At 39.5% G+C, this 26,250-nt stretch overlaps 1 protein-coding gene across 8 annotated transcripts in view; it reads left to right on the top strand.

The window, feature by feature from the left end:
* The window catches only part of LOC120425707 (ras-specific guanine nucleotide-releasing factor 2-like), a 420,283-nt gene that overhangs the window by 85,291 nt on the left and 308,742 nt on the right, over positions 1-26,250 (top strand). For 6 of the 8 annotated variants that reach the window (XM_052709837.1, XM_052709833.1, XM_052709838.1 and 3 more), the window contains 9 exons: positions 4,428-4,748; positions 4,817-4,994; positions 5,157-5,579; positions 5,643-5,766; positions 12,000-12,337; positions 12,496-12,864; positions 12,923-13,303; positions 13,548-14,173; positions 21,902-22,044. In XM_052709837.1, coding sequence (XP_052565797.1) covers positions 4,428-4,748; positions 4,817-4,994; positions 5,157-5,579; positions 5,643-5,766; positions 12,000-12,337; positions 12,496-12,864; positions 12,923-13,303; positions 13,548-14,173; positions 21,902-22,044 — 2,903 coding nt within the window. The remainder of the gene's footprint in view (positions 1-4,427; positions 4,749-4,816; positions 4,995-5,156; positions 5,580-5,642; positions 5,767-11,999; positions 12,338-12,495; positions 12,865-12,922; positions 13,304-13,547; positions 14,174-21,901; positions 22,045-26,250) is intronic. The other 2 variants (XM_052709839.1, XM_052709835.1) reach the window with 1 other exon arrangement.

Here is a 26,250-nt window from a genome sequence, read left to right as displayed (position 1 = left end):
TATGGGTATCAAAATTCATGATTTTTGATACTGGTGATGAAAATGGCCATTTTGACAGGATTGGCCACACCCGGAGTGGCCATGGCCCTGAGGGAAGGTTCTACCGGAGGACATTTATCGAACCATACGACTTGGGACAATATGGGTATCAAAATTCATAGTTTTTGATACTGGTGATGAAAATGGCCATTTTGACAGGATTGGCCACACCCGGAGTGGCCATGGCCCTGAGGGAAGGTTCTACCGGGGGGACATTTATCGAACCATACGACTTGGGGCAATATGGGTATCAAAATTCATGATTTTTGATACTGGTGATGAAAATGGCCATTTTGACAGGATTGGCCACACCCGGAGTGGCCATGGCCCTGAGGGAAGGTTCTACCGGGGGGACATTTATCGAACCATACGACTTGGGGCAATATGGGTATCAAAATTCATAGTTTTTGATACTGGTGATGAAAATGGCCATTTTGACAGGATTGGCCACACCCGGAGTGGCCATGGCCCTGAGGGAAGGTTCTACCGGGGGGACATTTATCGAACCATACGACTTGGGGCAATATGGGTATCAAAATTCATGGTTTTTGATACTGGTGATGAAAATGGCCATTTTGACAGGATTGGCCACACTCGGATTGGCCATGGCCCTGAGGGAAGGTTCTACCGGGGGGACATTTATCGAACCATACGACTTGGGACAATATGGGTATCAAAATTCATGGTTTTTGATACTGGTGATGAAAATGGCCATTTTGACAGGATTGGCCACACTCGGAGTGGCCATGGCCCTGAGGGAAGGTTCTACCGGGGGACATTTATCGAACCATACGACTTGGGACAATATGGGTATCAAAATTCATAGTTTTTGATACTGGTGATGAAAATGGTCCCGCCCGTGTGGATCAATCGGACCGCGCACTGGACTAACAATCCAGAGGTCGCTGGTTCGAATCCCGCGGCGGGCGCTCTAAAATTCTTTGTGTAAATATGGGTATTCGGCGCCGTCGCTCCGTGCCATACTTTCATACACTTAGGAGCCCAGGGCGGCGAAGTCCTTGTAGATAAAAAGGAAGACACTAGTGGTTGGTACTAGCAATGGTGGCCGACAGCTATAAAGTCATTTTCGTCGATGAAAATGGCCATTTTGACAGGATTGGCCACACCCAGAGTGGCCATGGCCCTGAGGGAAGGTTCTACCGGTGCCATTGATTGAATCAATTTAATTAGAATTAATTATTCAGGATTAAATAAATAGGCAAAGAATTAAAAAATATAAATAAAAATAGCATGATTTTTTGAGTTTTGTACAAAGTTCTTTATCATATTGGTCATGTAGAACATAACCACCTGCACCTTTTTTTAAATAAAAATCTTTTATGTTTTAAGATAAAAATAGAGATTAACAAACAAAGAGCCAAAATTTATTAAATAAAATAATTTAACTGATGTTTGGTAGAAGAATCAACCTGTCTGTGCTAAACCGTTTCATTTTGTGACTAATTGACGATTACGATTTTTTTATTTGGCTGATTCTTTCTTTAGTTAGGTTTTCAAAGTATCGTTTCTTATTGAATTTTTTAACAATTTTGTTTTTTTTTTCATTGAAAACGAATGAAATTTAAAAAAATGGCACTGTGAGACAGGGTTACCAGGTCAAAATATGAAAAATCTGGCCAACCATCGATTAAAAATCTTAATAAATCTGGCAGAAGTAAATCCAAAAATTCAGAATGGTAAAGAGTAGGGAGGATATAAATTAATTCAAAAGTTTGTTGAATTCAGACGGCTGAACTTTATGTCCTCAAAAGTGTTCAATTAATATTTTCCTTAGGAAAAACACATTGGCGTCATCCATAAAGTATGTCACGCTAAAATCGGCCAAAATTAACCCCCCCTCCCCCCTATGTCACACTTTGTCACGCTGGCTCTAACCCCCCTTCAGAAAGTACGTCACGTTTTGTCGGACCCCCCCCCCCCTCCGCACTATCTTGTTTTTTGTACAATTTTATACAGTAAAAAAAAAATCATGGTAATATTACATCTGGGAAGGGGTACATCTTTTATGTCAGAAAAAATGTGTAATTTTACCACTGAAATCCTCTGAAATCTGTAAAATTCAACCTTCAGAAATCACAGCTTCGAAATTTATAAATTTATAAAAAGGATGATTTTGAAATTCGGAATTCATTCGAGAATGTTTTTAATTTTTACAGGTTGCGTTTGGATTTTATAAATTTTGTTCAATGTTGTAGTGATAAAAATCACCATCACAGTTTTTTGAAGCATATTAAATCTATTATCAAAAACTCTGTTTCTTAAAGCCTTGAATCGGGTTTGATTTATGAGTAAAAGTTATCAAACATTAAATTTTTAAAGCTATACTTTAAAGAAAAGTTCAATATTAGATAAATAGTCCAGCGTGACGTCACAGTCTCACGTACCCCCCCTCTCCCCCTTGTCACACTTTGTCACACTTGCGACAACCCCCCCTCCCCCCCTAGAGCGTGACGTACTTTATGGATGACGCCATTCTATTTTTATTATTTCCAATTAAATTCGTTCATTTTAATCAAAAGTTGTTCAAAATGGGCAAAAAGTGAAGAATCTGGAAAAATCTGGCAATATCTGGTACAGAGAAGAATGAATCTTTATTCTGGCTGACACTTGAAAAATCTGGAAACCTGGCAACCCTGCTGTGGGTAAAATATTCGTGAAATGTAATTTTTTATGAATTGTTTCAAGAAAATTCATCAACACCACTGGATTTTAAGGAAAAATTTCAAATTTTAAATTGTCCACGGAATCTTGAGCATTCACTAACCCTACTGATGAACAAATCCATAATTTGGTATCAAAACACTATCTTTGCATCTTTGCATCAAATAGACCATGTGATCTATAAAATAATCGAAAAATATCATCAAGAAATTCCATTTTATATCAAAAACTTAAAAATATATTCAAAACTAAACAAAATGATGAGCATTTCAACTTGAACCTAACCAGTTTCAGTTTTACTGTAGTGTTTCGTTCACGGTACTGGCGCAGACATATTTGTTTTTGTAGAATAATTGGTTTATGAAAGAATTCTTAACTTTCTTATGCAACAAAAATCTTTCTTGCTGTTCCTCAAAAAATACCCCGAGTCTATTGTCGGAGGATAATCGAAAGATCTTCCAAACGAATACAAAATTTTAAAGATCTGGCAACTCTGTCTCAGTTTATGACACTTTTTTTTAAACTCATGAAAATAGAGCTTTATGACGTTTCGCGTACACACACTAGCGCACCATTTGATTTTGCTGGCCGGACAAAATTTAACCTCAATCTTTTTCGTGTACGTACACGCAATACATGCGCACGTAGATAACTCTATACGCACTTGTTTTTTTTGGAAAAAGTTGAAATAAATTTGATGGAAATTATGTTCGGATCTTTCATGAAACACATGTTTCGTTAGGAGTGGGGAAGGCACCAACCACATAGGTTGATATGATTATTTTCTATGTTTGTTTGAACACTTGGATTTATATTTTCTGTTTTCAACCATGTTATTAATTGAGCCGTTTTATTTTTATTAGGTGTTTTATACGAACAAAAATGACGAAGATTGAAAGTACTTGAGCTCCTTCCTAAAGATATTGTTTTCTCACTTGGTTCTGTTCACTGGAAACAGACACCCAAACAGGACCTGGCCCGTAACGAATCTCGGTGTTTGTTGTGGAAGATACACTCGGCGAGCGTAAAAATAGCCGGATATACTCACATCCTGACGAAGGTTCCCACGTTATGGGACCTTTCTTCTTTGCTTCCTAGGCAGTAGCAACGTCCCGGTCGTCCGGATGTTTCGTTTTTTTTTTCACGGAGCGATGAAAGCTCGAAAGGCAAGGGAGAGCAAGTGTGGGGGGTGGGACAAAGCGGAAGTCAATTATTGTTTTAGTTCCTGGCGTTACTTTTGCGTTTTTGTTTGTTTTCCCCCGACTTTTGTACATAAGCTCTTTTGCTTTGCTTTCTTCCACCCTACTTGAACTGGTTGAGCTTTTGCCTTTGTGAGGCTTTGCTTTTGGGAGTTCCAGCAGCTGCTTTTTCTTAAATGGTTTGAATTTTTTATTTGCTTGGCTGGAGGCAAGACAAATTGACATAATTTTGGCAGAGATTTTAGGTTTCACGAAATAAATCAATTTATAATGTTTTTGTTCTGCAAATAATGTGTTACTTTATATTAAATTTGAATTTCATGACAAGTTAGCATCAAGATTTTTTTTTAAATAATGATTAAGGAAAAACTGGTATATTGTTAATGACCTCTTAAATTAACCCACAATTGTTGGATTTGTTTACAACACCGTCAAATCTGCACCAACTTTGCTTGAATTTACACCATATATTTCTCTGAATCCCATGTCTACATCTTCCTACTCCAGATCTGCGTGCTGCGCAAGGAAACCCGCTCCAGCTACTCGGCCACTCCGGTGGGCCGGGGCAGCTTCAGCATGCCCGGCGAGATGCTCAGCCACGACGATCCGGCCTCCCTGCCGGGGCTGTGCGCGTCCGTGTCCGACTCGATCGAGCTGCGCAAGATCAAGAAGGTGCAGAGCTTCTTCCGGGGGTGGCTCTGTCGGCGCCGCTGGAAACAGATCGTCGAGGAGTACATCCGGTCACCGCACGCGGAGAGTATGCGCAAGCGGAACCACCTGGTGTTCAGCATGGTGGAAGCGGAGGAGGAGTACCTGGAGCAGCTGGAGGTTTTGCGGAGATTGGTTTGGAGAGGGGTTTAGTTGTTGGAACTAATCTTTGTGTTTTTGTTTCTCAGGTACTCGTGGCATGCTTTCTTCGGCCGTTCAAGATGGCGGCCAGTTCCAAGCGTCCACCGTGCTCGCACGAGGACGTCAACTCGATCTTCCTGAACTCGGAAACGGTACTGTTCCTACATCAGATCTTCCTGAAGGGTCTCACCTCGCGGCTGGAGTCGTGGCCCACGTTGGTACTTGGTAAGACAGCTGGCATCACTGCACTGTATACTACACACTGTCCGTCCTGCTTTCTTCGTGCGCTAAACGTCCTTGCGGAACCAACCTCGCAGAAGCTTTTCATTCCATCGCATGCCACCTTTGTCAAATAAAATTAGCTTTAATTTCTACCTACATTTCTAGGGGATTTGTTCGACATGCTGCTGCCGATGTTGAGCATCTACCAGGAGTACGTCCGCAATCACCACTACAGTCTGCAGGTGCTGACCGAGTGCAAGAGCAATACAAACTTCGCCACGGTGCTGAAACGTCTCGAGGCCAAACCGACCTGCCAAGGCCGTAGCCTCGAGACCTTCCTTACCTATCCGATGCACCAAATCCCGCGCTACATCATAACGCTGCACGAGCTGCTCGCCCACACCCCGCACGACCACGTGGAGCGCAAAAGTCTGCAGAACGCGCGCCAACAGCTGGAGGACCTTTCGCGCCAAATGCACGACGAAGTGTCGGAGACGGAAAATCTGCGCAAAAATCTCGCCGTAGAGCGCATGATCGTCGAGGGGTGCGACATTCTGCTCGACGTGAACCAAGTGTTTGTGCGACAAGGTGCGTCGAGCCTTTTTTTATGGTAGACGGAAGCGTTTATTATAGCAAGTGCTTTCGTTTTAGGAAGTCTCGTGCAAGTTCCACCAGGACGAGGAAGGATTCGAAGCCGGTTGGCTTCGTTCAAAAGCGAGCGCGACGCTGTGCGGCAGTGCTTCCTGTTTTCGAACCACATGATTATCGCCACCAGGTGAGGGCAAGAGCTTTTTCATTTTATCCGTGTTCGAAAGCTTATTAATTTCGAAAATTATATTGTTATCGGAATTTCCTGCATTATAAACAGAATTTTCAGAATTGGGAATATGGGTATCAAACGATGTAAAATTTTGTATGCGTTTTCGCTGTATTAAATTTTTATTTTGTGCAACACTGATATGTATTATAAGTAGCGTTTTAACTTTAGTAGTGTTTTTGTAAAATACTTAAATTTTCAAGAAATACCGTGTTTTTTCGAAAACAAAGAAAGTTCATTTCTCGCACAATGGATATCCAACCAAGCGAAGCTTTAAATGCAATTTCGCTTGTTTTTAATTTTTTTTTTGGATTACAACATTTTTTTTCAAATATCGTTGTTGGTTGTCTAAATCACTCTAGAACATGGTCGGGGTCATATTCACCCAGAACTGGGCATCGGCACACGAGAGAATAAAGAACACGATTCGGTACTGTGTGCGGACTGAGAGAAAAAATCCCGAAATTACCGAGAGTACTTTACTCATGGCTTCACTTTAAAAAAAAAATCATCCATAAAAAAATACCGGTACCGAGACTCGAACCCAAGACATTCGGCATATTGAACCGTGCCTTTGCAGTATGGGCCCCCTTGGTTCGGTGACTTAGTGGCGGTCATGTGTCCATATAAGCCACTCAATAGGATGAACTGTTCCAATGAACGAATGAACACGCGAGAGGACTATACTCTCGCAAAATGACACTTTCCTCACGTTTCTTTTCGTGAGGACTATCCCCTCGTTCTTTAACTTTGGGTGTACTTTGTGAGAATTTTGGTATTTGTTCTTCAAAACCACCAGCCTGACTCGATTATCCGAAGGCCTCAAAAAAATTTCACTTCGGATAAGCGAATCACGAAATCATTTTTTTTTTGTTGACTTGTTTTTGATTGTTTAGTTCGAACATGGGAACGATGGGATAGTGACCCATTCCGCAAAAGCACGGTTCAATATGCCGAAGGTCTTGCACGGGTCCCCCACAGACCGTTATTATGAAAAAAAATTTCCACCCAAACCAATGTTTGGACATGGTTCCTGGGACCATTCTGCACCTCTGGGCCGAGTTTCAAAATATTTGCCGGCATAAATTTCGAATACGGTCAGTTTTAGTGTTTCGAGTAGAAATTAAGGAGAAATCACATGTAAAATGCGTAGGAAATGAGCAAATTTTCAATGTTTTAACTCCAAAACATTAGTGGTCATGGTTTTACATTGTATTAACATGTAGCAGAATGATATAAAAACGATTTACAGCACTGACTTAGCCGGATTAAGCCTAAGTCAAGTGACTTAGGTATATAATTTACAAGTTTATACCTTAATATTTAAAAAAAACTCCTACATCAATGAATTTTAAGTCAAGGAAAACTAGATTGCACAAAAATTACTTAAAATGAGGTGACTTTGAGCCTAGGGGTGACATTGTACTAAATTTAACGATTTTATAATAGCCAGATAGCTTAACAACAAGATCGATAAGCTTGAATTGCAAAGTATAATCGTTGCAAATATTGCTCTAAGATTATGTTGTCCTCTGGCATAAAAAGTTCAATAACTAAGAAACACTAAAAAAATAGATAAAGCTTTAGTTTCGTAAGCCTTACCGTTTGACCCCGCCAAGGGTTTAGGACACAAGTCACATTGAAAACTTACATCGCCTGTACATACTTGACTATACCGGTTTCGGTGTTAGAGTGTTGAACGTGGTTGCCTCTCACCCCAGTTTGGCTGGTAATGTTGTAAAGCGAACAATTTGATTTGATTTGATATTTAACTGCACTATTTTCATGTTTTCATAAGATATGCCAAGCTTGTTAAAAGATTTATTGTGTTTTCACATTGGGCAGAAGTAGGATTTGTTTTGATGAATACATTATTAGTGAACGTTCTTGATTATTAATATTATGTTTTATTGAATCCTAACTATGAGTGTATCAACATTATTTTATTCAAGTATGAAATGTTATTTTATTTTATGACGATAACTGCAATGTTGGAAAATAATTGGTTGGTTTGAAATATTAATCCTGTGTCATTAAACTTTTGCTAAGTATAATCATTACACAGGACAACAAAAATATATGAGCTAAATGATAGCTAGAGTCACTAGCGTGCACAGGGTGAGGCAACATGGGGCAACTGCCCCACCATCCACATAAATTTGTTCTAAATTTGGTCAGGGGGTATCCACAAATGACGTATTTTTCAAATCGTGCATATTATTGCCCCACCTTCCTCAAAGAGCTGGGCTTGCTAGTGGCTGGAGTACTCTCCGGATTTCATTCGCAAGGTTAAAATTTGTGAACGATTTAAAACAAAAAGGACAATTTTATTGTAACTGCCATGTCACAAACTTGCCACGTAACAAAAATTTGTTTCCCTATTATTTTGATTGTTTTATTTGATTTCAGTAGGTATTGATTCAGAACTGAAAGATGTGAGCATTATTTTCAAATTAGGAGGATTCCAGAAGATTTTAAATTTATTTTAATTAATTTAATTTTAAATCAGAACAAGCAGATTTGCGTAGCAATATCATCAAATTTCTACAAATAAATAAATTAACATAAAATTCAAGCTTATCAAAGCAATCTTTATGCGTTTATTGGTACAATGTCACCCCTAGGCTCAAAGTCACCTCATTTTAAGTAATTTTTGTGCAATCTAGTTTTCCTTGACTTAAAATTCCTTGATGTAGGAGTTTTTTTTAATATTAAGGTATAAACTTGTAAATTATATACCTAAGTCACTTGACTTAGGCTTAATCCGGCTAAGTCAGTGCTGTAACTCGTTTCTATATCATTCTGCTACATGTTAATACAATGTAAAACCATGACCACTAATGTTTTGGAGTTGAAACATTGAAACTTTGCTCATTTCCTACGCATTTTACATGTGATTTCTCCTTAATTTCTACTCGAAACACTAAAACTGACCGTATTCGAAATTTCTGCCGGCAAATATTTTGAAACTCGGCCCAGAAGTGCAGAATGGTCCCAGGAACCATGTCCAATCATTGGTTTGGGTGGAAATTTTTTTTCATAATAACGGTCTATGGGGGACTCGTGTCTTGGGTTCGAGTCTCGGTACTTTTTTTATAGATGAACTTTTTTTGAAGATGAACCCTGATGAACCCATGAGTAAAGTACTCTCGGTAGTTTCGGGATTTATCCTCTCCGTCCGCACACAGTATCATTTTACTACCGAATCGTGCTCTTTATCCTCTCGTATGCCGATGCCCAATTCTGGGTGAAGGATTGAACTTAGTACAGTGATCAATATGGAGATTTTTATGTAAAATTGTCTGGAGAATCGATTCCCGTGTTCTTTTTTTTTTGAAAATTTTGACGTACGTAAAAAACAGTTACAGTAAATGATTTTTGTATTTTTTTAGGTGAGTTGCTCCATCCTGCATTTTACGTTAGTCTTTTGGTAAAATCTTAGGCTATTTTCACAAAAATTTTGAACGGAAAAAATGGTGGGCTCCCCCTCAAATTTGACTTTTAAACATAGAAGAGGCGTGTTTTTTTCTTTCACTATATTTTTTCAGAAAGCCCGTCAAATTTCCTACAAGTTGGTCTTTGACCCTTTTTGACACGATGCACGGCTTTGACATACAGAGATATTTAAATTCCGAATTACAAAAATAATTAAAACACTTACGCCCTTCTCAAATGTCATTATCGAGTGAAACTTGCTCCATATACTCAAAAATGGCTTTATAAGCGTAGGATAACATGTCTACAATGTTTCATTGAATTGCTCACTGTTATTTTTTGCGTATAAATAATAGATTGAAGCTTACTTCAATATCGATTCGAGAATTCTAGCTTTTAAATACATCGATTTTTTTTTATTTTATCGTTAGGGACCATCCATAAACCACGCGAACAATTTTTGGAAATTAACCATTTAAAGCAAAACAATGTTGAAAAGTTTTACTTTTTGATACAAGTGCAACAAAAATCAACTTTTCAGCATCTATTTTAGTGCTGCAAAGAATAACTTTATCTAGACGGCAAATATTTTAGTGAGGAAACAAAAGTTTCATTTAAAAATATTCAATTTGAAGTGTTTTTTGAAACTAAAAGATATCGATGTTTTTGTTCTCTTTTGTACAAGGGTAATTCTCCGCCAACTCACACAGCAGTTGCCCCGACCCCTTTTCGATTTGCGTTTTTTGATATCTCGTGACGGAGAGGCGGTATGACCCCTTCCATTTTTGAACATGCGAAAAAAGAGGTGTTTTTCAATAAATTGCAGCCTGAATCGGTGATGAGATAGAAATTTGGTGTCAAAGGGACTTTTATGTAAAATTAGACGCCCGATTTGATGGCGTACTCAGAATTCCGAAAAAAACGTATTTTTCATCGAAAAAAACACTAAAAAAGTTTTAAAAATTCTCCCATTTTCCGTTAATCTACTGTAAAAATTTTTGGAACATGTCATTTTATGGGAAATTTAATGTACTTTTCGAATCTACATTGACCCAGAAGGGCCATTTTTTCATTTAGAACAAAATTTTTCATTTTAAAATTTCGTGTTTTTCTAACTTTGCAGGGTTATTTTTTAGAGTGTAACAATGTTTTACAAAGTTGTAGAGCAGACAATTACAAAAAATGATATATAGACATAAGGGGTTTGCTTATAAACATCACGAGTTATCGCGATTTTACGAAAAAAAGTTTTGAAAAAGTTGGTCGTCATCGATCATGGCCGTTCATGGTCACCCGCGGCGTACACGGACGACGAAACAAAGAGAAACGCAAAAAGTAACTTTTTCAAAACTTTTTTTCGTAAAATCGCAATAACTCGTGATGTTCATAAGCAAACCCCTTATGTCCATATATCAATTTTTTTGTAATTGTCTGTTCTACAACTTTGTAGAACATTGTTACACTCTAAAAAATAACCCTGCAAAGTTAGAAAAAACAAGAAATTTTAAAATGAATAATTTTGTTCTAAATGAAAAAATGACCCTTCTGGGTCAATGTAGATTCAAAAAGTACATTAAATTTACCATAAAATGACATGTTCCAAAAAATTTTACAGTCGAGTAACGGAAAATGGGAGAATTTTTAAAACTTTTTTAGTGTTTTTTTCGATGAAAAATACGTTTTTTCGGAATTCTGAGTACGCCATCTAATCGGGCGTCTAATTTTACATAAAAGTACCTTTGACACCAAATTTCTCTCTCATCACCGTTTCAGGCTGCAAATTATTGAAAAACACCTCTTTTTTCGCATGTTCATAAATGGAAGGGGTCGTACCGCCCCTCCGTCACGAGATATCAAAAAACGGACCTCGGATTCGTGATCAGGGACAAAAGTTACCCATTATGACAAAGTTTCACGCAAATCGAAAAGGGGTCGGGGCAACTTTTCCCGATTTCGTGTGATTTGGTAGAGAATTACCCACAAATTAGATAGAAATTCCAGCAAGCTTGGAACAACAGAGCACAGAGGCATCGAACTATTGTATTCACGAGTTCGACGTCGTCGTGCTATCTTGTCGCACCCGCCATTTCGACGTTCCGAGAAAAACGCATTTTAATGTTTGACGTTGAATAAACAACAACGAAAGCACGCAATGTAAACAATAACAAACGCGTTTTGTTTTGTTGACCATTATGTGCATTGTCCCGAAGTTGGTTGAAGTGGGTTGCTGGAGTCCCAAGTTATGATTGTAAATGTTTAACGCTAGCCTTGTACTTGTACGTGCGTCAAACGCGTTCTGACCTGAAATCCCTTTGGCCAGTTGCCGCACTTACATCAATTTTCAGGGAGTGACAAGATAGCACGACAAGATTGAAACTACTTTCATATGTAAAGTGACCAAAATGAACGGAGTTTTTCGGATTTCGTTGAATATCTCAGGATTGACATCGAATTTTGGGGATCTGTGAAGGTCAAAAGGTGATGCATTAAGAACTGCACAAAATGGCGTTCCTAACTCAATTTGGCCCAAAATGCACGTACGACAAGTTAGCATGACGGCGACGAGAGGCAAAACTCGATATTTTCAGCTCTCTTCGCATTTATCCATATTTTGCTGAAAAAATCTTTAATTTTGCAACTTGCTACAATTTTTTTACTAGATTGGTATTGATTGACGTTGACTGTCTGTGTCCTATTTTATATTTTTGCCCTTTATCAATTTCTTACCCCAATGTATCACACCTTACTTTCAACAGAACTTCCGGTGGCCGACTGCACCTGCTCCCGGACGTGGGTAAGATTCCGCTGGCGGACGCTACCCTCATCGAGGACCCGAGCGAGGTGCAGGACGAGGACGCTTCGGTATGTTCGCAATCAACGCGTGGCAGCACGCTCAGCGTATCGGAATCGGTCAACGCCGGCAATCGCGACTTTAAGATCTTCGTGGAAACCAAATCCGGTGCGCGGCACAGCATCCACCTGATCGCGCCCACCATCCAGGACAAGGAAGCGTGGATCAGCGATATTTCGCAGTGCTTGGACAACATCCACATGCACTCGCTGCTGTCCCCCGGGATCGGAGGGTCCTCCGGAGGTATTCCCGTAACCGTGGTGTACTCCGTGTTGTCTGGTTGTTCTCAAGCTGTTGTTGTTTTTTTCTTCCCGTTTCTTCCCTTTTTATGTTTCGATGTAACCTCCCACACATTCATCCCACTTTTGGTGTTGGGGCACGTTTGGATTGAATTCTTGAAGGATCCATCTTTGCAGGACACCAAGCATTGCGAGCCGATCCGCGCCTGTTCAAGGACGACGTGGACATTCGGTTTTCGCGAACATTGAACTCGTGCAAGCTGCCCCAGGTGCGGTATGCGACACCGGAACGGCTACTCCAGCGACTTACAGATCTGCGCTTCCTGTCGATTGACTTTTTGAACACCTTCCTGCTGACCTACCGGGTGTTTACCGACGGGGAGACGGTGCTGCAAGCGCTCAAAAATGTGTTCTACAACCCACCGCTGGAACCGGCCTGCGAGTGTGACCACCAGACGGACTTCCTGGAACTTCCCTACCAGGATGGCCGTGCATCGCCCCGGCGAACGTCCGGAGCCAGCTCGGTGTCAGGTAAATGACTTCACATGGCCAGCGTAAGTTGAAATTTGTTAAAATTCTTCAATTACAGGTTACTGCTCGGAGGGTGCCGACCGGGATCGGTCGATGAGTGGTGATTCGGCGGGTTTGCGCTTCCGAGGGTCCCGACGGGGATACGCTAGCCACCAGGGCTCGGAACAGGAAACCCTATCTTGGATACCCGAACAAGCTGGACCGGTTATCATCCACGGAGTTCACCATCACGACACAGCGGTGGAAGAGAAACAGCAGCAGCAGCAGCAGCAGTCTCCGCCGAAGGTTGATGGGGGTGGAGGAGGAAATGGGGGCGGTGGAGGTGGGGGGTCATTGCAGAGCAAGTCCCAACATCAAATACACGCGCAGCCCCAGGATGACTCGTACCTGGCGATACCGAAACCCATGGCCGGGTCGAGCAGTTCGGACACGTTAACTGGTCGGTGAAACGTTTTCGTTTGGTTTTGAGGGCATGGTGTCGAGGCAACAAATGATTTAATTTTTATTTGAACATTATTGGCGAGCTTGAAATCTTCAAAATCTAAGCACATACTTTTTTTTAAATCAGAACGCAGATTTTTTTCAGAACGGAATTGAGAAAATGCATTTTGTAATTGACACCATGTCGGGTTATTGGCTGTTAGTAAAATTTGTCTAATGTTCCACCTCCCTCCCAATTACAGAAACAGCCATGAGTGGCCCCTCGTCACCGTCGAACCTGAGCAGCGTCACGTTAGTTGGCTCAACCGGGTCCGGCGGCCAGGACAAGTCCGAAGATCAAACACCAACTGAGGGCACATTCCGGTACGGGAAGGCACCGTCCGGACCGCTGCCAGAACGTGTCAATCCAAAGCAGCGGAAGGAACCGACGCCAACAATTTGCACCACGGACATGACCCAGCAGCAGCAGCAACAACAACAACAGCAGCAAATTAAAGTACCTCAAACTCCGCCAACTGTAACTACAACTCCGTGCCACAGTCCTTCCAGTCCTGGCCAGCAGTTGGCCGCCAAAGAACAACAACAGCAGCCAACGGTGTGCCAAAATGGTCACGACGGGCCAAAAATCGTAACTCAGCCTTATCTGCTGAGCACGACGACCACGACAACGGTCACGATAACGACGACAACTACAACAACGCACACGGCTGCTTCTGGGACGGCGGTCACCAAGAGTATCTCCCCTCCACATCTTCTGCCGATGGACCGGCGACCGAGTGTGGGACACAACATTGCCATCCCGCATGCGGCCCTCTGCCAGCACCGGCACAGTCTGCAGCTGAACGGCGACGGGAGCTTCTACGGCAAGGTAAATACGGACGGGTTGGCACAGTGGGATGAGGGGTGGCCAAAATTAGGTTCTTATTGTCATACTTGTCCACAACAAAGTCCCACAGTGCAGGCGGCCATTAAACGGCTATCAACCGTCGTTGCTGCTTGTTGTCGGCACTGGTTGTACCTGATAGCTTTATGTTTCCACACAATTACACTCTGGTTATGCGCGTTTGAAAACCGACCGGCAGAGAATCCGGACAGCTGCAGTCTGTTTTCCATGGCCGAATGGGGTGTTGGGTAGGTGGATAGATCAGACTAATTTGCATTTGCTCGGCGTCCGGTGCTGTCCGGTGCTGCTGTTGCTACAGGAACGTTAACGGTAATTGCATACATGGCCCGGGTGACCAAAAGGAAGTGTTGGTACTCGGAAATGGCAGCTGGCTTACAAATTTATCTCTTCATTTTGATGTGGTAATGATTGGTTAGGGTCAAGTCATTATCGAAGTAAATCGGTTGGTAAAATGTTTAAAATGGATCAAGATGGACTTAAAAACCCGATTTAATCCCACCTGGGGTGAGATAGAGTCTTTCTTACAAAAGGAAGATAACCGCAGATAATTTTTTTTGACAAAGAACTTTGTCCTAAGGGCTCTATTCTGGTGAGGTGTCAATCCAGAAAAACGAAAAATGTCGCGCGTTACGAAAATGTTGCATGCTTGGTACTGCGGAAAAGGTCAGCAACGAATGAAGTGTGGCAACAATGGTGCAACATTCTCGCGTGACAGTTCCAAGAAAGCAGGAGACGAGGCAAAATTTGCACCATGTTGCCACATTTCATGCGGACTATATAAGCTAACAGATAGCTTCTGAACAATTTTAGTTTTAACCGAAAATCCGTCAGAGACGGATCGACGATGGTAATTTTATTGCTCACACACACATACACACATTGAAAGACACAGGTTGTGCACCAACTAGGGAGGAATTCTGTTCAAACGAATATTGATAGATCGGACACTCGAAAACCAGAATGATTTCAGGCATGGGGTTGGGACCAAACTGGTAGGATATTGGCCACACCCGGAGTGGCCATGGCTCTGAGGGAAGGTTCTACCGGGGGGACATTTATCGAACCATACGACTTGGGGCAATATGGGTATCAAAATTCATGATTTTTGATACTGGTGATGAAAATGGCCATTTTGACAGGATTGGCCACACCCGGAGTGGCCATGGCCCTGAGGGAAGGTTCTACCGGGGGGACATTTATCGAACCATACGACTTGGGACAATATGGGTATCAAAATTCATGATTTTTGATACTGGTGATGAAAATGGCCATTTTGACAGGATTGGCCACACCCGGAGTGGCCATGGCCCTGAGGGAAGGTTCTACCGGAGGACATTTATCGAACCATACGACTTGGGACAATATGGGTATCAAAATTCATAGTTTTTGATACTGGTGATGAAAATGGCCATTTTGACAGGATTGGCCACACCCGGAGTGGCCATGGCCCTGAGGGAAGGTTCTACCGGGGGGACATTTATCGAACCATACGACTTGGGGCAATATGGGTATCAAAATTCATGATTTTTGATACTGGTGATGAAAATGGCCATTTTGACAGGATTGGCCACACCCGGAGTGGCCATGGCCCTGAGGGAAGGTTCTACCGGGGGGACATTTATCGAACCATACGACTTGGGACAATATGGGTATCAAAATTCATGATTTTTGATACTGGTGATGAAAATGGCCATTTTGACAGGATTGGCCACACCCGGAGTGGCCATGGCCCTGAGGGAAGGTTCTACCGGAGGACATTTATCGAACCATACGACTTGGGACAATATGGGTATCAAAATTCATAGTTTTTGATACTGGTGATGAAAATGGCCATTTTGACAGGATTGGCCACACCCGGAGTGGCCATGGCCCTGAGGGAAGGTTCTACCGGAGGACATTTATCGAACCATACGACTTGGGACAATATGGGTATCAAAATTCATAGTTTTTGATACTGGTGATGAAAATGGCCATTTTGACAGGATTGGCCACACCCGGAGTGGCCATGGCCCTGAGGGAAGGTTCTACCGGGGGGACATTTATCGAACCATACGACTTGGGGCAATATGGGTATCAAAATTCATGATTTTTGATACTGGTGATGAAAATGGCCATTTTGACAGGATTGGCCACACCCGGAGTGGCCATGGCCCTGAGGGAAGGTTCTACCGGAGGACATTTATCGAACCATACGACTTGGGACAATATGGGTATCAAAATTCATAGTTTTTGATACTGGTGATGAAAATGGCCATTTTGACAGGATTGGCCACACCCGGAGTGGCCATGGCCCTGAGGGAAGGTTCTACCGGGGGGACATTTATCGAACCATACGACTTGGGGCAATATGGGTATCAAAATTCATGATTTTTGATACTGGTGATGAAAATGGCCATTTTGACAGGATTGGCCACACCCGGAGTGGCCATGGCCCTGAGGGAAGGTTCTACCGGGGGGACATTTATCGAACCATACGACTTGGGGCAATATGGGTATCAAAATTCATAGTTTTTGATACTGGTGATGAAAATGGCCATTTTGACAGGATTGGCCACACCCGGAGTGGCCATGGCCCTGAGGGAAGGTTCTACCGGGGGGACATTTATCGAACCATACGACTTGGGGCAATATGGGTATCAAAATTCATGGTTTTTGATACTGGTGATGAAAATGGCCATTTTGACAGGATTGGCCACACTCGGATTGGCCATGGCCCTGAGGGAAGGTTCTACCGGGGGGACATTTATCGAACCATACGACTTGGGACAATATGGGTATCAAAATTCATGGTTTTTGATACTGGTGATGAAAATGGCCATTTTGACAGGATTGGCCACACTCGGAGTGGCCATGGCCCTGAGGGAAGGTTCTACCGGGGGACATTTATCGAACCATACGACTTGGGACAATATGGGTATCAAAATTCATAGTTTTTGATACTGGTGATGAAAATGGTCCCGCCCGTGTGGATCAATCGGACCGCGCACTGGACTAACAATCCAGAGGTCGCTGGTTCGAATCCCGCGGCGGGCGCTCTAAAATTCTTTGTGTAAATATGGGTATTCGGCGCCGTCGCTCCGTGCCATACTTTCATACACTTAGGAGCCCAGGGCGGCGAAGTCCTTGTAGATAAAAAGGAAGACACTAGTGGTTGGTACTAGCAATGGTGGCCGACAGCTATAAAGTCATTTTCGTCGATGAAAATGGCCATTTTGACAGGATTGGCCACACCCAGAGTGGCCATGGCCCTGAGGGAAGGTTCTACCGGTGCCATTGATTGAATCAATTTAATTAGAATTAATTATTCAGGATTAAATAAATAGGCAAAGAATTAAAAAATATAAATAAAAATAGCATGATTTTTTGAGTTTTGTACAAAGTTCTTTATCATATTGGTCATGTAGAACATAACCACCTGCACCTTTTTTTTCAAAGAAATAGCAAAATAAAGAATGGTCCATACATGAATCAATTTTTAAATCAACCTGATTTTTTTCTTCTAACTGAAAAGCGCTGTTTTTGCCCCAATCGCCATGGCCGGGTATAAGCTGTAATCGCACACAAGCATTTTCGATTTTCAAAATCTGAACAACTTATTTTTGAGTCAGAGAATTAGCTCACTGGGGCCAATTTTTGGAAAAAAAAAATGCCAATCTTTCAAGGCATGTACAGAGCGCTAGGATGCTCAAAACTTCAAATAGACATTTTTGAAAAAATCTTTTTTTTTTACCAGTATGAGCAATTTTCTACCAAAACCGGAAATGGATTTTATTTGTATTTTTTTATTTGGCTCAAACTTTGTGGGGGCCTTCCCTATGACCAAATATGCTTTTTGTGTCATTGGTTCACCCATACAAGGCTCCATACAATTTTGGCAGCTGTCCATACAAAAATGGTATGTAAATATTCAAACAGCTGTAACTTTTGAGTGAATTTTCTGATCAATTCGGTGTCTTGGGCAAAGTTGTAGGTCATGTTGAGGACTATTGAGAAAAAAATAGGTACACGGAAAAAAAATTTGGAGATTTTTTTATCAACTTTTTTTCACTAAAACTCAATTTCCCAAAATACGTATTTTTTGATTTTCGAGATTTTAGGGGACAAAAATCCGCCTCTTTTGAGCCATAGAGAAACATGGTCAAAAAATCTGCCGCCGAGTTATGATTTTTTGAACAAATAGTGATTTTTGGAAAAAATCGAAGTTTTATGCAAAAACAAGTTTGACATTACTTTTTAATGCAAAATTGAATTTGCAATCGAAAAGTACTTTACAGATTTTTTGATAAAGCGCTCCGTTTTCAAGATAAAGCCACCAAAAGTTTGATTTTAGCGAAATATTTGCAGTTTTTCAATTTTTAAAAATAGTGACCATGAGTGACCATTTCTAAAAATATTTTTTTTGTAAAGTTCAGAAAATTTTCTATAAAATTTTCTAAGAGACATTGAAGATTGGACCTCTGGTTGCTGAAATACAGCGGCTAAAAGAAAAAGAAACACGAAAATTGAAGTTTTCTAAATCTCACCAAAACAACCCACCAATTTCTAATGACGTTATCTCAGCAATTAATGGTCCGATTTTCAATGTTAATACATGAAATATTCGTGAAATTTTCCGATCTTTTCGAAACAAATATTTTGAACATTTTTAAATCAAGACTAGCATTTTAAATGGGCGTAATATTCAATATTTGGCCCTTTTAAAATGTTATTCTTGATTAAAAATTTTCAAAATATTTTTTTCGACAAGATCGGAAAATTTCACGAATGATTCGTATATTAACATTGAAAATCGGACCATTAATTGCTGAGATATCGTCATTAGAAAAAGGTGGGTTGTTTTGGTGAGATTTAGAAAACTTCAAATCGTGTTTCTTTTTCTTAACGCGGCTCTATCTCAGCAACCCGAGGTCCAATCTTCAATGTCTTTTAGACAATTTTATAGAACATTTTCTGAACTCTACAAAAAAATTTTTTTAAAAATGGTCACTCATGGTCACTATTTTTAAAAATTGGAAAACTGCAAATATTTCGCTAAAATCAAACTTTCGGTGGCTATATCTTGAAAACGGAGCCCTTTAGCAAAAAATCTGTACAGTACTTTTCGATTGCAAATTCAATTTTGCATTAAAAAGTAATGTCAAACTTGTTTTTGCATAAAACCTCGATTTTTTCCAAAAATCACTATTTTTCAAAAATTCATAACTCGGCGGCAGATTTTTTGACCATGTTTCTCTATGGCTCAAAAGTTGCGGATTTTTGTCCCCTAAAACAGTTACAGCTGTTTGAATATTTACATACCATTTTTGTAAGGACAGCAGCCAAAATTGTATGGAGACTTGTATGGGTGAACCAATGACGCAAAATAGCTTATTTGGTCATAGGGAAGGCCTCCACAAAGTTTAAGTCAAATAAAAAAATACAAAAAATAAAAATGGTCGAAACCGGCCGATTTCGTAGAGAGTTGCTCATGTTAAGCTCAACTTGACAACTTGTCGACGAGGCGACGAAAATCGATCGTCCATGAGTTTTTGCAATTTTTTTCCAATTAATATTTCTCGAGAATTGATTTGGTGAAGAAGCTTGATTTTGAGTCGGAGCCAAAAGCAAAGCCTATGCCTTTCTTTAGTAAGATAGGCAAGAAGGGACAATTTCTAAAATCTGAACGGTAAATCCGATTGAGGTCAAATTTGTTTCAGAAGCTCGATTATGGTCTAGATTATGATATGGAGAAAAAAATTAACTAAAATGCCAAAGGACCAGTTTTGGAATTTAATGAAAAAAATATTTTTACCTTTTTTAGGGTTTTTTTCCCCTCACAGTAAATTAGTCCAACAGTTGTAAATCAAGAACCACATTACCGGCATGGATGACAATTTGGGAGGATGTAGGGCTCGAAAATGCAATTTTTCGGATAAATAAACGATTTCAATTTTTCAATTTTAGACTGAATTTTTATTTGGAAACCACCTGATCAGTTGAAAACATACTCCTAGTCTCCTAAAAAAATGGAATAATTCAAATTTGTTATGGAACTGGTTCAGGATCAGCACATCCCCTTTCAAATGCACCCAAGAGAGCTTAAATCCATAATGTGGGCTCTGAGAAACCCCCTACCACAAAATTGAGCACTTTTTACCACTCACGGACGTCACGCGTGCTCTACGGCAAATTGATCCCCGAAATTCGGATATTGGAGATAGACCAATTCTGCCATTGTCAATCGATCGGGCGTAGAAAATCGATCGTCCATGATTTTTTTTGTAGATTTTTCAAATGAAATGATTTGATAATGAAGCTTGTTTTTGAGTCGGAGCCAAAAGCCAACTTTATACCTTTCTTTAGTAAGAAAGGCAAAAATTTCGAACTGTGTTAGGATCAGATTACTAATTGCTGAAACATAGCCTCTCAAAGTTTTTAAAATTTTATAAAGGTTGATTTTTCTCAGTGTCGTCTAGTAAGCACTCTTTATTCAAATGGTGATATCTTGGCAACTGTTACTGTTAGATTGATATTCAATAGCACAGCAGTTGCCTGCGAAATCTTTTTTTCTTAATTTTAATTTTTGTATTTTTTAATCCGGCGGAAACATTTTTTGGTGCCTTCGGTATGCCCAAAGAATCCATTAGTTGCATCATTAGTTATCATATAATTTTCCATACAAATTTGACAAATTTAATTCAAGACTAATATTTCAAAAGGGCCAAACATTTAATTTAACACGCTTTTGAAGTGTTAGTATTGTTTTAAAAAGCATTGTTTTTGAAAAGATCGTAAACTTTCACGAATGTTTCATATTTTAACATTGTGGATCGGACCATTAGTTGCTGAGAAATCGACATTAGAAAATGGTGGGTTGTTTGAGTTAGACTAAGAAACCATCAATTTTCCTGTTTTCAAATTTTTGCATGACAATATCTCAGCAACTAAGGGTCATATCAACAGAGCTAAAAATTCGAAATATAGTAAATTATTTCAGCTTTTCAAAAATTGTTTTTTTGAAATGTGGGCAAATATGTGCACTAATTAAAAAAAAAATAACTTCAACTATTTTCAAAAAAAAACTATCCTAAAAATGGCTATAACTTGAAGCGGTACTCTTTATCTAAATTTCACTGAAGTACTGTTTGATTGCAAATTTGATTTAATTTAGAGTCGTTGTGAGGTGATAATATATCTCACCTGCTTTAAGTTATTATCCAGATATTTTTCATCAATGTTCATTCACTTCTATATTTAGGAAGATTTTATTTCAATTCTGCACAACTGCTTTAACAAATTTTTACCAATAACTTGATGCTTTTAACATCAGACAATCTAAGAGTTAAAATCAACGATTCTGAATATCTAAAATCAGTTTCATCTGAAATTGCTTTAAATACCACTTTAGCCTTGTCGGCAAAAGTAATGCTCTATAACCTAATATTTTGGCCACTTCTCATAGTTTTCTTTCTTCTCTTCAAAGGTATTTATCACTCCTCAGGGTAGATGTTTGCCTTGACTATGAGTATGATTTACGGCCCCCCTCGCTGGCCTAGTCCTCAGCACTTTCCTCCCTCTTCTCCGCAACCAATCCGAAACAGCCACGGCTGAGCCAAATTTATCATCCCGATTTGATTTGTGATTCCATCATCTATCCATTCTACTTATCTGCCTGTGCAACTTGTGGATCGTCCTCCTCCTGCTGGTGAGCAGGGCAGTGAAAAGCAACAGCAGCAGCAACAACCACAAATCAGCAGCCCCCGGCTGGCCACGCGAAAGTTCTCCGCCCCGAAAACGCCGGAACGCCAGCGGAAAAGCCTCTTCGGAACGCCCCAGCGAGAGCGCGACTCGTCGAGGTAAGCGCACAACTCACCACTTTTTAAAGGGCAAATTTACTACTTTATGTTATGGGGCTTGCTTGTCTGCCCAACTGGCAGCACTGCTGGCGCTCACTTTTCTGTCACTAGAGATGTGTTTAACGTTTTATCTTTTTTTTGTATTTGTACTTTTGGACTTCATTATTCAATATTTTAATCTGCTTGTTTAATAAATTGCATGGGATTATTTCTAATTATTTGTATGATGAAATTACTGCATGGGCCGATCAAATAGTAAGTGATCAAATAGTAATTCGTGTCCAAGAAGTAATTTCAACCTTTTTGATGCGATATATATGTGTGTGGTTGAATGTGTGGTTGATATTGAAAGAAAACATAATAAGTTTAAATTACCACTTACAAATTCATGAAGTATCATAAAATCACAACACATGTATTCAGCAATTCCATTTGATCGGGGTGAAATTTTTTCTGGGTTCCTTAGCCGAAATAATTTGAACTGTATTTTTTTTGGTCGTTAGGGTGACCTACATCGTGCTAGATTATTCAAAAATCATTACTCGATACTCGATCATTTCTCGATTTTATCTGTTTCAGACGAAAATGAAAGGTGATTAGTTTGCCTTTCAAGAAAATAATTTGAGATCCAAAAGAACAGCCAAACACTAGAAAAAGTCGTATGAAAACATAAAATGGCATTTTGACCGTGTCTGGTCCAATGCGCAATTCTCTGAGATTTCGGTGATTTTTTTTTTGTATTTTTTAATCTGGCTGAAACTTTTTTACCGTGTATCATTTTTTTCAGTGTAGGCCTTATCTTTGCCGAAGCCACCAAATCGATCAAAAAATTCTTCAAAAGATACAGATTTTTGAATTTTCATATATCTTTTTTGTTTGGAAAGCTTCTGAAATTGTATGGAAAATTATGTGGACAAACTAATGATGGAAAATGGCTTCGTTTGAGCATACCGAAGGTACCAAAAAAGTTTCAACCGCATTAAAAAGTACAAGATTTAAATTTAGAAAAAAAATACCAATTTCGTAGAGAGCTGCTCCTATGTCTGAATATATTTTCATCGGATTTCTCGGAAAATTTCTCATAACATATCAAATAATTGGCGATGTCCAATCGAACCTTTCAAAGATTTGTTCTTTTGAAAATAAAAACTAGATTTTTGACGTGCCTCGCGCAAAACCAGGAAAATGACAAAAACGAAACAAAATCAACTTTTTTCAGTCAAACTGCGATAACTTAAAAAAAGTAGTGACGACCTATACATGTTTGGGTACCAAAATTTTTGTAATTAAAGGACACAACTTTTGGTTTTGCGCGTCGTTTTTGAAATTTGAAAAATCTGTTGACGAAGATTTGCAATCGAAAATTTTCGATTTAAAAATGCCTAAACAAAATAATATAATAGTAGTTTATGCAACAAGTTGCAAAAAGAGGATTTTTCAGCACGAGTCGTACATTTATCCAACGAGGTTCACCGAGTTGGATAAATACGAAGAGTGCTGAAAAAATCAACTTTTGCAACCAGTTCCATACAACATTTTTTGCAATTCAAAAAAAAACACACACTGAGTGAAATTTTAAGTCAAATTTTCATATATTTCGTCAATAAATCGTTTAAATAAAAAAAAATGTTGAAAAGTGTTACTTTTCGAAACAAGTGCTGAAAAGTTCAACCATTTGAGTGCTGAAAAGTAGAACTTTTCGGCATTTATTTTGAAAAGTGTTGCTATTCGATTCTATTATTTTTTTTTGAAAAGTGCTCTAAACGTCAAAATTTTCAAAAACTAGACACGAGAGTCGATTCTCCAGACAATTTTAAATAAAAGTCTCTATATTGATCATTGTCCTAAGTCCAATCCTTGTGAAGTTACAGATATAAGCTAATTTAGTAGACTACATACTACACTGAAAAAAATATTATGATTCAGTTATGAGCATAATTTGGTATTTTGGTATTTTTGGCAATTTTAATATGAAAAAAAGTTAAATCATTATTAATATTGCTCAAGCTGTCAATACATTTTTCAATCTCATCAAATAGTTTGCTTTGAGTTTTCGTTCTATAATTTGATAACTCCCGCTCCCGACGGTCCCTTAAATATCGAGAACAAGAGAGTTCACTGTATTTCAAATTAATATTATGCAATCATAAAAAAACCTGGCATGACGTCACAGTCTCGCAAATCCCCCCTTCGTCACATCTTGTCTCACTTACGGTAATCCCCCCCCCCCCCCCTAAGAGCGTACGTACTTTATGGAAGACGCCCAATTGATAAGATATGTGAAATTTTGCGAGAAAACCGACAAGAATGCTTTCAAATATATTCTCATTAGTCCAAACACGGTCAAAACGCTATATGAAGTTTTCATACGACTTTTTCGAATGTTTGACTGTTTTTTTGGATCTCAAATTATTTTTCCTTGAAAGGCTTACTAATCGCCTTTCATTTCCGTCCAAGACAACTAAAATCGATTGTAATGATGCGGAGTTATGATTTTTTGAAAAATGTGGTTTTTGCGAGAATTGACGAATTTGGCCGTTTTTGGACCACCTTAGCACGGTGTAGGTCACCCACATAACCCCCAAGAAAATTTTTAAGCCTGATTGCCTCTTTTCAAATGGAATTGCTGTAATTAAAATTAATATTCAAGCTTGAGTTTAGCCAAAGTGTCAAAATATCGAATTTTGGACATATTTTGGGTGTCTATGTCAACTAATCACATAAACCCGCAGAAACCGAATTTATAACAACATCATTTTTCTCTCAAACCTATCCCGGAATCGCTACATTAAATATTAACGGAACGGCATGGACTCATAATGAGCTAAATAAATAAGTTTTTAAACCTGAAGAAGATGTTGAAAAGAGGTTTTGAATTTTTTTAAGAGTTTGTTAACTTTATTTACAGAAAAGTTAGTGTCGCATGATTTTCACGATAAAATTAATTTCGAATTGGAAAACAGTTTGAATTGTCGTAGTCAATTTCCCACCAAAAAAAATGTTTGCATATAAACTTTAAAAAATCAAAATACAAAAAAATAAGTTCTATAAATCGACGTTGTCGTGCTATCTTGTCGCACCCGCCATTTTGACGTTCCGAGAAAAACGCGTTTTAATGTTTGACCTTGAATATTCAAAAACGAGAGCACGCAATGTAAACAATAACAAACACGTTTTGTTTGGCTCACCATTCTGTGCATTGTCCCAAAGTTTGGTTGAAGTTGGTTGCTGGAGTCCCGAGTTATAATTACAAATGTTTACGGTAGTCTAGCTTGTACGTGTGACAAACGCATCCTGACTTTCCTGGCCTGAAGTTCCTTTGGCCTTTTGTCGCACTTACATCAATTTTCATGGAGTGACAAGATAGCACGACAAGATTGAAACTACTTTCATATGTAAAGTGACAAAAATGCACGGAGTTTTTTCGGTTTTTGTTGAATATCTCAGGATTGAAATCGAATTTTGGGGATCTGTGAAGGTCAAAAGGTGAGCTGCACAAAATGGCGTTCTTAACTCAATTTGGCCCAAAATGCACGTACGACAAGTTAGCACGATGGCGACGAAATGTTATTCTACTATACGATACTTTTAGAACCCGTATTTCATTCATCTGTATGGCAACTAAGTTCGGGTGCATTATTTGACTTTATTTAGATGGGTAAAGAAAGACCTTCGAAAAGTATCAAAATGTTTGAAGATCTGGCAACCCTGTTTTTATTTATAACCACCTATATGATATTTTTATGAAACTTCGTTCGGATCCGTATAAAATATAAACAAATTTTTTGCACCATCTCTATTTTGTAAATGTGATATTTTCAAATGTCGCCAGTTGCCTTATGTTCACTCCCTATCCAAACAAATTGTTTGCTTAGGACGCTCAAAATCACAATATATTTCCGCTAACGACCACAAATGATGATGGGTTTGATATCGTAAAACGAGAGCTTTCCTACGCCGTTTTCCGTTCCGAGTGCGTGCTTCAGGGAGAGGGGGTGTCTTTGGACCGTTCGTCACTGCGTTGGACGCCACCCCCGAGGCTCATAAAATTATTGTTTTAAGTAATAAATCAAACACATCGTCACATTCGACTGGCCACCACTCCCGGGTTATGGTCCAGAACCTAACTCCGGCTCCGGCTAATGGCCGGCAACATTTGGGTCTCTTCCTCTCCTCAGCTGTCCTCACCTCTAACTCTAAGCCTTC

Source organism: Culex pipiens, chromosome 3, assembly GCF_016801865.2.
Source record: "Culex pipiens pallens isolate TS chromosome 3, TS_CPP_V2, whole genome shotgun sequence".
Classification (NCBI taxonomy): Eukaryota; Metazoa; Arthropoda; class Insecta; order Diptera; family Culicidae; genus Culex; species Culex pipiens.
This window is presented reverse-complemented; position numbering and strand designations above follow the sequence as displayed.